General features: G+C 48.3%; 1 protein-coding gene across 1 annotated transcript in view; it reads right to left on the bottom strand.

Annotated features, from left to right (window-relative positions):
* The window catches only part of KCNIP3 (Kv channel interacting protein 3, calsenilin), a 28,945-nt gene extending 15,072 nt beyond the window's left edge, over nucleotides 1–13,873 (bottom strand). The window contains exon 1 of the mRNA XM_004686122.2: nucleotides 13,487–13,873. Coding sequence (XP_004686179.1) covers nucleotides 13,487–13,589 — 103 coding nt within the window. The 5' untranslated portion in view covers nucleotides 13,590–13,873. The remainder of the gene's footprint in view (nucleotides 1–13,486) is intronic.
* Between the last annotated feature and the right edge of the window lie 6 nt (nucleotides 13,874–13,879).

Genomic DNA, 13,879 nt, shown 5'->3' with positions numbered 1-13,879 from the left:
TGGAAGCCAAAATTTAAGAAACAATATTATGTGTCCCACAAATTAAATACTTAGTTATAAATCTAATAAAATAGGTATAAGTAGGTTTAGATTGAATGAAATTAAATCTAACAATCTATATGCTGCAAATGACAAAATCTTGATTGAAAGAAATCACAGATTTAAGTAAGTGAAGAAGACATACCATGTTCGAGGGGTGAAAGATTCACCACAACAATGTCAATTATCTCCAAAATGAACTACAGATTTAACACATTTTCAATAAAAATCCCAGAAGGATTTTTAGTAGGTGCAGACACACTGATTCTAAGGATATTTGAAAAAGAAATAGAATAGTTGAAACAATTTTGAAAAAAATTAAAGTGAAGGAAATCAGTCTCTTTGAATTTCAAAATATTCTATAACTACTATAATCAAGCCTGCATAATGTGGAGGAGAGATAAACACATAGATCAATGGGAATAAAACAAAGAACACAGAAATGTATCCCCACAAATATGACTGCCTGAGTTTTGATAAATGTGCAAGACAAATCAATGGGAAAAAGAATAATTAACTTTTTCCCCCCAACAACTGGTACTGGAATTATTGGATCTAAAAAATGAACTTTTCCTTAAACCTCACATCTTGTACAGATATTAACTCACAATGGAGCACAGAATTATCTTTAAGACATAAAACTTCTTGGAAAAAAATTCAGGAGAAAATCTTCATGACCTGAGTTGAGGCAAAGAGTTCTTAGGACAATAGCCTAATCTATCAAAAAAATATATATATATATAAATTATACATAATTTATAAATTAACCAGAAGTTTATAAATTTAATTGAAAATTAAGAATTTGCTGTGTAAGAATACTGTTAAATAAAAAGGTAGACTACAGATTAGGAGAAAATATTTGCAAATCACATATCCAACAAAGGATATGCAGAATATTGAAAGAATTCGCAAAACTCAATGGTTAGGAAAAAAAAAAACACAAAACATCAAAACTCAGTGGTAAAAAAACAACCCAAATTCATAAATCAAAACACATGATGCAACAATTTACCATAAAGGACATACAGATGGTTGGGCCTCCCTGGTGGCAGCAGGGGTTAAGTCTCATCACTATGAAGCTATCACAGCCACTGCGGCACAGATTTGGTCCCCAGACAGGAAGCTGACCCACGTGGCACAGCAGGCCTCTCCTGTGTTGCCCGCTGCTCCCCCCAGCAGTGTATTTCAGTCCACCTGCCTGCTCTGTGCCCCACTCTGTCTCTGGTGAATCTTCTCACCCTCCTTCTCCCTGCACCTCTGGCGTACACCCCAGATCTTCTATGTGCAAATAAGTAAATATTTTTTAAAGGATATACAGATGGCAAGTGAACACATAAAATGATGTTTAACAATAGTTAGCTGAAGAAATACAAATTGAAGTCGCAACAAATACTACTATACAACTATAATTAGATTAACTTAAATAACAAGTAAAGGGGCTGGGGAGGACCCAGAGTAGCTGAGACCATCAGATGTTGCCGGTGAGAGTACTGCAGCTCTGGGAGTCAGCTTGGCAGCTTCTTGTAAACATACACTTGTCATGTAACCCAGTAATCTCACTCCTAGTTATTTATTCAAATGCTATTCTATCCAAAAAATAAGTTTCATGCAATAACTTTAATGTTCGGAGCAATTTCATTTACAATCAGAAATAACCCAAATGTCCCTCAGCCAGTAAATGGCTACGCACACTGTGGTCCACCACACAGTGGAACACTACATTCTGCCACTGAGCCATCGCCTTTAACCCATTTCCCACCTCCTCCCCAATGCTCCCTTGAACTGACTCCAAAGAAGCAATGCCCCAGCACTCTCTACCAACTGCTTTCAAAACACTCACCCACTTTCTGGGCGCCGTCCAGTTTGGCTCCATGTGGCCAAACACACCAAACGAGGTGGGACCATCAGCAAGTAAGGGACCATTATGGTGCTTCCCTCAGGAAAATGGCAAAACTGAAATAAGCCAACCTGCCACGTACACTTGCTCCCTCTGTGGCAAAACCCAGATGAAGGGGTGAGCTGTGGGGACCTGGCCCCGTGGTTCCTTCATGAAAACGGTAGCTGCTGGTGACTGAACTGGCAACACCACTTTTGCCAGCAAAGTTGGCCCTCCAAAGCTGGAGGCCTGAAGACCAGTGGACACCCCCGCATTTAAAACACTGCCAGCCTACAATAAGTGGGTTATGTAACGGAATTAGTTTGATTTGTTAATTTTGTTAATTGATGTTCTGACAGGCATTGCATTAATTTTGCCTCTCAAAGACTTGAGAATTAAAATCCTTTCATTTTTACTGGGAACAAAACAAATATATAACAAAAGAATCACTGGTAAGCTCCATACTGATACAATGATTCCCTCAATGATATTATTATATTAAATAGGTGCAATATAGGAATGAAAATTACAGTGTTGACATGGGTAAATATTAAGGACATTATACTAAGGGAAATAAGCTAGACAGAAAGACAAATGCTATATGATTTCACTCTGGAATCCAAAAAATGTCCCCCTTGTAAAGGAGGAGCAGTGGGGGGAGGCAGTGGGAGGGTGTTGGTCAAAGGACACCCCCAGTCATAAGATGAACATGCTCTGGGATCACTGTAAAGCATGCCTACTACAGCTAACAAGACTGCATTGCATACTTGGAAACTGAAGAGACTAGGTCTCAAATGTTCTCACCACCACAACAAAAAATTGGTAATTCGGTGTGGTGATGGATGTGTTATCTCATCCCATTGTGGTTGTCATTCCACAGTATTTATCTGTATCAAATCATCACCTTCTATGCCTTCAATTTACACAATGCTGTATGTCAATTATATCTTAATAAAGCTGGAGAAACAAACCAAAAAAGGAAAATTATATCCTCACTTCACTTTTGAATATAGAAGCAAACCTTTTAATCAAATGCTATTGAACTAACACAACTTTATTTTTAAAAAAGAAAAAAAAATACCACAGTCAAGAAGGTTTTATATGTAAGAATTTGAGGGAAAAATTACATGAAAATTTAATGCTGAAAATGTGTTTGACAATTGCCTACACATACTTATAAGTAAATAAACAAAAGCTCTTAGCAAAACAGGAACCAAATGGAATTTCTTTAACTAGATGCAGCTTTAATTTGCAAATCACATATTTATTTATAGAAAATATTAGATATAATGGTAAAGGCTAAGATATATTCTCTTTAAGATTTTGGGCAAGCCAGATTGGCCACAATTACCACTAATTGATGTCCTGCCAATGCTCTAAGGAAATTTCAAAAAAGAAATAAATGGCATAAGAGCTGGGAAGTAAGGGATAAAACTGACATTATCTATAGATGATATGATCCCAAGAGATTAAGAGAATCAATACATATGAGAGTTCAGAAAGGTTTCCAGATACAAGATTAATATAAGAAAATCAATAGTAATTTTCAACAGCAGTAATAACTACCTGGAAAATATAATTAAAAGATAATGTTCATAAAAGCCATAAAACCCAAAAAGCGTCTAAGTATTAACTAAAATTCAAACGGCTTCTATATAGATGGATATTCTGGATACATTTTAGCATTTTATCTAGGTCCACATAATATTAAGAAGATGTCACTTCTTCCCAAAGAAATCTATAAATTCAACACAATTGCAATAAAAAAAGTTTTTAGAGTTTTTTAAGAACCTTGATAAACTTACTCTGAAATATATAAAAAGGAATACAAAAGTTCATCAAAATTGAGGAAGGGGTTCTCAATTAGAGGTAGCTTCCTTCAATATAAAATTATATGTACTGCACAGTCACTGTAATAAAAATTGTGTGATAAGTACAAGAATAAACACAACGACAAAGAGAACAGAAAGCTCAAAAAGAGACCAAGAGAATTTTACAGAAAGCTTGGGGCAAGGTCAGATTGTTTAGCAAATGGTGTTAGCAAAACTGGCTTAACACATTTAATAAATCTGGATCCCTTCCTTATGCCGTGTGCAAAAGTGGGCTCTGAATAAGCTAAGGGCCCAAATCCCAAAAGGAAGTTCTAGAGTTAAATGAAAATTTTAAATCTCTTGCCAACCTAAGGGTGGGAAAAAAAAAATATGACGACTTTGACTACATCAAAATGAAGGCTTTCTGTTCAACAAAAGGCTGCATGGCCCCCCAGACACCCAAGAGAATTCGAGGGCAGTGTTTACAAATGAAGAAAGAAGAATGTTGAGAACAGATAATCATCAGAAAAGGAAGCCAGAAAGATGAATGAAATTACAAGAACGATGCATTAAGAATTAGGGAAATGCAAATCATGATGGGCTCCCAACATTTTCAGATGGGCAGGAAATATTGAAACAAGGAGCCTGACAACTCCACGTGCTGCCGAGGGTGTCGGTCAACGGCACTTCTCCAACCTGCTGTGGAAACTGGAGCAACCCTGGTGTCTGTTCATACAAAACCACGTGTGCATGCCCTCGAGTGCTCGCCTTCTTTGGGCAAACACACTAGAGAAGCTCAAATGCTCAGTAGACAAGCGCAAGAGCAGTCATTGGCTGTTGGAAGTGTTTTGTGTTGAAATAAGTCATGGAGATACTCTTGGCAATAACGACAGTTTGAATCAACCAAATGTCCACTGACAGCTAAGCAGAATAAAGGATTGTGGGCATCCACCTGGCGAACTCTTTCCCCAGCAGTGAAAAAATGAATGCACTGTAATAGCGCAGAGCAATATGGGTGAGGCTTATGAACATCCACTTGGCTGAACAACTAACCCGAGGAGGCCAGTATGATCCCATCTTTTCAGATTCAAACTATATATTTGTAGGGATGCACAAGAGCTAGTATTATAAATAACAAAATCAAGGAATGGCGAGCACATCCTGGCTGGTGGTAACCTCTAGGGGTGGGGTAGGAGAGGAACTCACAGAGAGGCAGGCTGGAGATGTTTGGGGGTGAGGATGGGTTCCTGTTCCCTGGTGCTCACTATACTATTCTTTGTTACTCGCATATGCAAATGATTATCTGCATTTATTAGAGGCTAGTTTAAATGTTTAAAAGTAGTTGCAGTCAGCAGGTGGGAAGGGGGAGAAAGACAGAGGCTGAGAGAGACACTTTTGGTCCCAATGGAACATCAGACACTTGGAAAATAAGTAAAGGACAGTAACCCCGAGAGAAATAGTTAAAGGATATACAAAGGCAATATATAGATGAGGAAACTGAAAAAGCTAAGAATCACACAGAGGTGTTCAAATCATTGGTAGGAAAAATGTGTCCCAGAGTAATGAGGAAACTAAAAGTCACGCTCATTAAACTACAAAATCTGAAGCTTCCTTGCAAAGCTAAGCCTGGGGGAGAGGGGGACTCCCTTCTCACTGACTTCTCACTGAGCTCCGGACTCACCTGCAATTAGCATTTGGATGTCTGGAGGGTTCTCAAAAGGAGCACGTGCAGACCGAGCTACTGATCTTCAATTTCCCCCCAAAACTTGCTCCACGCAGTTTCTCCAGCGCAGCTGGTGGCACATCGCTCTGCTGGGTGCTTACACCTTGGTATCTTCCTTCCTGCTCACCCTCATCCACGGACAAATCCTAGCTCTGTTTTCCACACACTTGACCTCTGACCCGTTCCCCCACCTCCACCGACCTACCCCCACCAGGCTTGTCTCCTGGCTTGTCTCCCTGTTCTGTCCTGGGTCTCGCAGGTCTGTTTCTCAAACAGTGCCCTCCTGTGTGCCATCCCCCACCACCCCAAGGCTCTGTGTATGAAAATCCTCACGAGGTCAATGAGTGAGACCCGTGGGCCTCAAATGTGGGCTCATGCTCTAGGTCTCTCCCTTTCTCCCTGCACTTCAGCCATGCTGACCCTCAACCTGGCAGGCACACTCCCGTCACAGGGCCCCCCTTGTTATATTCTCTGATGCAGATGTTCCTTAGAACCCACATTTCCTTTCAGACCTCTGTTCAAATACTATCTCCTGTGAGCCCCTCCACTGTCATTATCTATCCCTCATCGCTGTTTCATTTTTCATCTGGCTGACTCCCTGGCACACGCATATTTTTCTATTTAATGGTGTGTGGACCGATCCTGTGTCCTCTTTGCCCACAAACTCACATGTTTAAGCCCTAACCTGCAAATGACTGTACTGGAGGCAGGGTCTGTAGAAGGTAATGAAGGTTAAGTGAGGTGATGACTGTGGGACCCTCGTCCAGTAGGACTGATGAGGCTGTAAGAGAAATTGCCTCCCATCCTCTCCCTGCCCTCTCCACCCACAAGCACTAAGGAGAGACCACGCCAGGATACAGCAAGAAGGTGGTTGCTAGGCCTCCCTGGGCGCAGGGAGCACTGTCAAGCTATCACCAGCCACTGCAGCATGAGCTCAATATTGATCCCCAACAGGCCAGGGAGCTGATCCCCATGGCCAGCAGACCTCTCCTGTCTCACCTGCTGCTCCCCTCAGCAGTGTATTTCAGTCCAACTGCCTGTTCTGCTCCCCACTGTCTCTGGTGAATCCTCTCACTCCTCTGCCCCACACCTCTGGCCTACACTCCAGCTCTTGTATGCATACATACATACATAGAAAAATCTTTAAAAAAAAAAAGAAGAAGAAGAAGAAGAAGGTGGCTGCTGTCTGCAAGCCAAGGAGAGAGGCCTCTCCAGAAATCAAGCCCGCTGGCACTTTGACTTAGATTTCCAGCCTTCAAAATTGCGAAAAAATACCTGTCTGTGGTTTAAGCAGGCCAGCCCACAACATTTTGTTATGGCAGCCCAGGGAGAACAATACAACTCAGCCTTTTCCTCCACCACGGGGCCTCAGCAGGGCCTCCAGTGTGCTGACTGCGGCGCCCAGCCCTGGAGCAGTGCCTGCGAATGGGGACGGGGTGCTCTTGTAACACAGGCTTGGTGGATGGGGTCCCCTACACGTGTTGCCCTGAGTATGTGAACTACTGGGCTTTAATTTGAGGGTGTAGGCAAGACCTACTTCCCGTAGGTGGGACCAGGCCCCAACGATCCCAGTTGCTTTTTCCTCCTAGGCCTGCAGGGTGTGGCAGGAATCAGAGGGGCTATTCCAAGGCTCAGCTCAGTGACAGCAGGCGGACAGGGTGGAAGCACACCCTGGGCAGAGGGTCCAAAGTGATCCAAGGGGATGTGTGGGCGCAGGAGCCACAGCAGGGCCCGAGGCAGGGAGAGGCGCACCTGCCCCCCATCCATGCTGTCGTACGGGAAGATGAGGACAGCCGTGCGGAGCAACTGGCAGACGGCAGAAGGAAGGAGCCACTGCTCCAGCCACCGAGTGGACAAATCAGCCGAGGCCGGGAGGACCCAGGTCTCTGACCCGGGTAGCTTCTGGTGGCCTCCACCAAGACAGGAGGGGTGAAGTCACTCAGGCTGGGAAGACAAGACCGGGCGGCTGCTGCGTGGCCACTCTCGAACACTGGCCGGAGGAAGCCTTACTTGCCTTCCTATTTCCCACCCATCAGGGCCCAGGCGCTGTAAAGTTAGATGAAGCAGATGACTGTAAGTTGTGAATGACTTATGTCCAGAAACCATACAAAGGGTTTCTGTCTGTGGAATATGATAACAATATGTATAATAATATAATATGTAATACAGCTGTTATGATCATAACATAATATAGTTGGCTTTTGAATAATGTGGGGGCTAAGGGGCCAGATAACTTTTGACCTCCCCAAAACATAACTATGAATAGTCTGTTGTTGACCAGAAACCTTGCCAATGGCAAAAATAACCAATTAACACATATTTTGCATGCTATATGGATTATCCACCGTTCTCACAATGAGCTAACTGGAGAAAGAAAATCATAAGGAAGAGAAAACACATTCACAGTTCTGTACTGAAAAAAAATGAGCCACATAGTTCAACCTCATGTTTTCCAGAAACCCACTGTAATCCTCGCCCAGCATCCCAGTTTGAGACAGTCTTGCCATGCTGCTAGTTTCTTTACTAAACTAAGCGAATGAGTGTCAAGTTTCTAACTTTGACAACTGTGTTTGAACAGGAAGAAATTGGGCAGAGGAAATCTCTCCTATTTCTTGGCTTGGGAAATGGGTGCCAGTTTTTGTTTTCTTTTTAAAGTAAAGTTTTCTTATTTTATCTATCTGTCTGTCTGTCTGTCTGTCTATCTATCTATCCATACAGAACTGGGATGCAGGCCAGCAGTGCAGGGGTGTTGAGAGGATTCACCAGAGACAGAGTGGGGGGGGGGCAGAACAGTCAGATGGACTGAAACACACTGCTGAGGGGAGCAGCAGGCAGGTCAGGAGAGGTCTGCCAAGCCATGTGGATCACCTCTGCGCTAGAGATCGAACTTGCACTGAAGCAGTGCTAGCTTGCAGTGCTGTGTTTAACCAGCTAAGCCACCAGGGAGGGCCCAGGTGCCAGTTTTTAATGCCCACTCTGTGACGTCTTCTCCACCTCCTTCTCGAGGAGCTAGGTGCCCCTTCCCCAAGAAGCCTAACTCTGTGATGCTATGCACTGTCCTCTGATCTAACCCCAGACCTGTCTGGAACTTGCAGAGATGGGTCCCTTCATCTTGACTCGTATGGTGTCAAGCCCGGTCCTGGGGTCCTCCATGCTCACAGTGGACACCAAGACCTCTCCTGGCTCTTCCACGGGAGAAAGCTACAGGTTTGCCTCTTTTTTATTTATTTCATGGGCACTGCAGCCAGATCCTTGAAGAGCTGCCAGAGGCATCACACCCACCTTCTGCAATTACAGGGTGTCCTGGCAATTAATGAATCCAAACAGCCACTTTGCACAGCTTTGCCTGCCACACAGAGGAGCCTCGTTGCACAAAATAGTGATGTCAAGCGCTTCCTCCGTCTCTCTCCTATCTCTCCCTGGGCTCAGCCTCCTCCGTCCTCTCTAGGGGCTGGTCCTGGACCATTCCCTTCCTATCAAGTATCAAGTATTGATAACCAGGGGATCAGCAACAAAGATGTAAACTCTCCATCAAACAAGTATTTTGCCAAAGGAGAGACAGCATGAGGATTTCAATTATTGCTTAAAATTTTACAACAGCTTGACAGATTATAAACTGGGCTTCTTTCCATCACCTAGAAGTTCCCAACTAAGCCCCTGCCCTGCACTCCAGGCAGCTCCTCTGTGCAGGACCCCTCCGTGTGCTTGGGGAAGGCAGCTCCAAGTGTTAATCCACTGAGCTAAGATGTACCAGGTACTGAGTGATAGCCATATTTTGCCTACCCCAATGCACTCCCCCTTCCTACCACCTCTGCAAGGCTCCCCTGTAGACTGCAAAACCTTCTCTTGAGACCCCATCCCTGCCAGTCATTAGCCATCTTTATTCCCCTCCAAAACCCAAAGTGCTGTCTACAGTCACTGCTCCAATCCCCCTTAAGCCCAGTTGCTGGTGAAGGTCCCCTCATAGGCTGTGACACACTCACAACCCAGTAGTGAAAAATGTATCTAGTCCAGTGCCATGCACATGGCAGATCCAACAGACCTCCCCCCTGGGGTGCCAGTGAGGTGGGCTCACTGAACTTGGGTGTCACTGAATTTGATAGTTCAAACAGCATGTACCTGGTTGCCAAAGGGAGTGCTCATGGGTTCCCTTATATCAATGCTGTGTTTCAACACACAGCATGATGTGATGTCCTGATCAGGGGCCCACAATCCTTGCAGTGATGGGGGCCTCTGAACGCCTCAGTGTGGACCCCACACTCGTGATCTAACTGCAGTTTTCTCCTTAGTGAGCGTGTCCAGTGGAAGGCAGCTGTGACTTTGCATATTCCAAATGAGGCCTCAGGGGACAGGAGGGTATTCAGCCCTTCACCACCCAAGGACTGTCCTATGGATGGAGCTCAGTTCCTGGGAAGCACAAGTGGGTCTGAATTGCCTGCTGAGTATGAGAAAGAGGATGCTGAGTCTCCAGGCTGAGTAAAATAGGGTTCCCCACCCTGCCCTGTCATGGGCAAGGGTTACTTTTGTCCTGTCCCAATGTATGAGCCCCGTGAGGCTCCTGAGACTGCCCTAAGGCCTTCACAAGGCTCCGTGTGGGGTGCAGGATCTTCTCTTGAGCCTGCTTTGCCTTGAGCCACCACTCGTCTTAAAAGTCGAAAGCACTGTTGCACTTGCTGGCTTCCACCTTCTTTACCCCAGCCCTCCTGAGCCCCTGCTGGTCAGGTGACTCCTAGACCTTTGTACCCGTCCGGGGTACAAAGATACATTTAGGAAAGGTGTGCTGGAGCTTGAAAAGGTCCTGGCTCTGTCACTCCCTGGTGTGGTAAACTCAGGCAAGTCACTTATTCTCCAGGCGCCTTGGTTTCCTCATCCATAAAATGGGCTGGCTGCTGAGGTCAAGATGGTGACAGGTACCAAGTGCCTAGGACAGAGAGAGCACTCCCCGGATGCTGACTACTATCACTGCCATCACGTCTGGAGACTGTCCAGGGGCTGCAGGAGTCCTGAAGGACCTGCAGGTTACAAGAGCGGTGGACACTACCAGGGGAAAGGCACTGAGAAAGTTTGCTACCAGGCTGCCAGCAAAGACAGCGACCCCCGGCATGACTGCCCCTCTCCTTGGGCACCTTTGCAAAGCCAGTCCCCTGGGAGCTGCCTGCGGAGGACTGAGACCTCCTGGAAGGGAAGAGTGGGGTGACCAAGTTAGGGCTGAAGAGCAGCGCCCCTAGCTCCCCACAGTGCTCCTAGAACAAGTTTTCTCAGTGCCTCTACTCACAGTTGGGGCTGATCATTCCTTGCTGTGCATTTTAGGGGGGTTAGCAGTACCCCATCACTCCCACCAGAGGCAGTACTCTCACTCGACAACCATGAAAAATGTCTCCAAACATTCCCAAATTTCCACTGAGGGGCAAAACTGTCCTTAGTTGAGTGCTTCCGGTTGAGAACTTGAGAATTCTGAACGGAGAGGCAGAAGCCGAACTCAAGACTGGCCACAGGCTTGCATCGAGAGGCCTGGTGGCAGGACAGCCAGCAAGCACCACGGCTTACAGCCCGGGGTGCTTTTTACTGGTGTACCCCACCCTTAGGAGTCTCTTAGATCTGAGTTCTGCTTCTGACTCTCCAAAATTCTTCAGTTCAGAGGCCTGTGTAGAGAATGGGGGGAAATATTCTATTTCTATCCTTATTCCACAAAGAAATCAAGGCTGGTGGAGGTTCAGTACACCCAAGTCTCCCAGTAAGCCAGTGGCCGAACCAGGCCAGAACTCCTCCCCGCCGGTCCCCAGAGACAGAGACCACAAGGGGCCCGGCCAGGGAGGAGGGCCTTTCGACTTCTGCATCTTCTGGAAAGCTGCAGCCCTAGAACCTGGATCCATTAGTTCTTAACAATCCCCAGAGGGGTCATAATTCTGGTCTCTCACAGATGAGAACAACGGAGACTCAGAGAGGACAAGAGACATCCTTAACTGCATGCGCGCATGCTTGGAAGGGAGCGAGAAACCAACTCCCGCCGTGCTCAGCCAGGCCAGCGCGGACAGGCCTGGCTGCTCACAGCCCACCTGACAGTCCCTTGGACACCGCCTGGCCAGGAGGTCCCGCCAGGCGCTTTATGGGTACCCACCCCATGAACACAGAACATCTCGAACTATAACTCCCACTCTCTGCCAGGCAGGGCAGGGCTGTCTGAGTGAGAGGATGTTTTCAACACCATTCTGTTATTGTGAGTAATCACTCTATTGCTAATTACTGGAGTGGCTGCATGTTAATAACATGCCAGGCATGGGGGCTGGAGCCACTCTGGCCACAGCGACCAGTCTGCCACAGCCCCTGGGGCAGGAATTATCATTAGCCCCACTTCACAGAGTGTGAAACTGAGGCTCAGAAAAGAGAAGGGAGTTGAAGCCAGTATGTGTGGGTGACAGCATCCCAGCTCAAACCCGGCTGACAGTGGTGGTGGTGGGGTGGGGTCTGTGCCCCTCACACTGTGCCAAGACCCCAGAACTCCCAGAGGCCAAGTGGGCAGAAATACCAGACAGGAGAAACTCACTAGAGCCTGAAGTGGGTGGGTGTTTTTTTGTTGTTTGCTTTAAAGCAAGCAAGCTGAATAAGCATCTATAGTTTTGTGCCTTCTACCTACATTATAAAAGGAAGTCTCCTCAGAAAGCACTCCAGATGCCTCAGGCCTGTGAGCCAATCAGGCTTCAGGGTTAAGTTGATGGGGTTGTCTGGTGCTCCTGGCCCCTGGGTGGTCGTCGGAGTAAATAGAAAAGAGCAATGTAGGCGCCATGGCTTTGTGCCCCCACCCCACCAATGGCTGGGGGAGAGAAAGGCTAGAGCCCTGCAGGAGACCTGGCTCCTTGGGTCACAGCAGTGCAGGGGCTCATCCCCACCTCATCCCAAGGACTCAGGTTCTCCCTGCAGGGTCAGCATTCAGTCCAGTGCAAGTCCAACTTGGGCAATTTTCCTCCTCACTGAAAATCTAAAGGTCAAGGTGGCACCTCTCAGAACCATCTTAATCAAGTCCATTCTCTCTGGGGCTCAGAACTCACCTAGAAAGGGTATGATGGTGCCACATGGCCTCTGAGGGTCACATGGCCATGGACCTGGGGTACAGAGCCTGGGCTCTGAAGGCAGAGTGGGGGTGGGGGAGCTGCACACCTTCCCGCTCAGCAGCCCTTTGCAGGGGGGTGGTGCTGCTGGGGGGGTCAGAGGCGAGAGCAGGCTCCCTCTCCCTCCCGCCCTTCCCTGGGCCTCTGGCTTTCTCAGGAGCTAGAGCCTGGCAAGGTCAGCAGAGTGCGGAGGCAGGCAGGTGCCCATCCCCCTCTGAGGGGGTGGCAGGGGAGCACAGGTGACATAACAGGGCAGGCTGGCCCTTTCCCCAGTCTGGAAGTGCAGCTCAGCGCTCCGGTGGGTCACGGTCCCCTTCAGGATGGGTGTGTCCCCAGGGGCTCCTCCCCCTAACCTGCACTGAGGTGATAGCGAGGGGTCAGGGGTTGGGATGCAGCTCCAAGGGCACCTATCGGGGGCCTTAGGTCTGTATCCTCAGTCAATATTTTCTTTTTGGGGGGGCTGGGGGAACAGATGTGGGCTTGACACTTGCCTGAGGAGAGGAAACTGGAGGGAAGGTGGGGAAGAAATAGGCGGTTCCATCACAGAGCCGAGGCCTCTCGTTAGTAGCGCCGGGGCCAGGCGCCCAGAAATGAGGGTCCTCCCTGTCATCTTCAAGCAGCGACACCTCCCTCCACCGGGCAACCCGAGTCCGCTGCGCTTACAGGGGGCACCCCGGACCGCCAGGGATGACCGCTCGAGGTGTCATCGGGCGTCTTGCTCACAGTCATTGCCGGCGCCGCGGCTGAGTCCCCTCGGGGGCATCTCGGAGCCCTCGCCCTCTCAGCCCCAGCCCGCGGAACCTGAGCCTCCGGCAAGGTGCCCGAGGGTCGCTCCCTGCCAGACCCTTGGTCCAGAGCCGAGTATGGCTCCCTCCCCACAGACCACTGGCCCCAGGAGGAAGGCAGAGGAAAGGTGGGTACCACGCATTACCTTCCATGGACATGGGCTCCAGGATGCCGAACTGCTTGAGGACAGCGATGAACAGCAGCACCACCACCGCCATGGCGCACAGTTCCATGCCCTGGATGCCCATGGCGGCCCGGCTGCCTGGGGCCGGGGCGTGCCCCTAGCCCGCGCGTTGCCTCCAGAGGCGCGGGGCTGCAGCCCGCCCGGGATCTTGGGGCGGCCGCGGCTCACATGCCCCCGGCAGGCGGGGCTGTGGGTGTCGGCGGGCGCCGGGCTCCGCGGAAGGCAGCGGCGGGAGCTGGGGCAGTCCAGGAGGTCGGACGCGACGCGGCGATCAAGCACCAGCGCAACTTTCCGAGTCAGCCGGCAAACTTCGAGGCGCGGCGGCGGCGGCGTGGGGCGCAGCTCGCGCGGCCG

This window comes from Condylura cristata, unplaced genomic scaffold (genome assembly GCF_000260355.1).
Source record: "Condylura cristata isolate star-nosed mole 26May11 unplaced genomic scaffold, ConCri1.0 scaffold00020, whole genome shotgun sequence".
Taxonomy (NCBI): domain Eukaryota; kingdom Metazoa; phylum Chordata; class Mammalia; order Eulipotyphla; family Talpidae; genus Condylura; species Condylura cristata.
The sequence above is the reverse complement of the archived record's forward strand: the minus strand, read 5'-3'. Positions and strand labels throughout refer to the sequence as shown.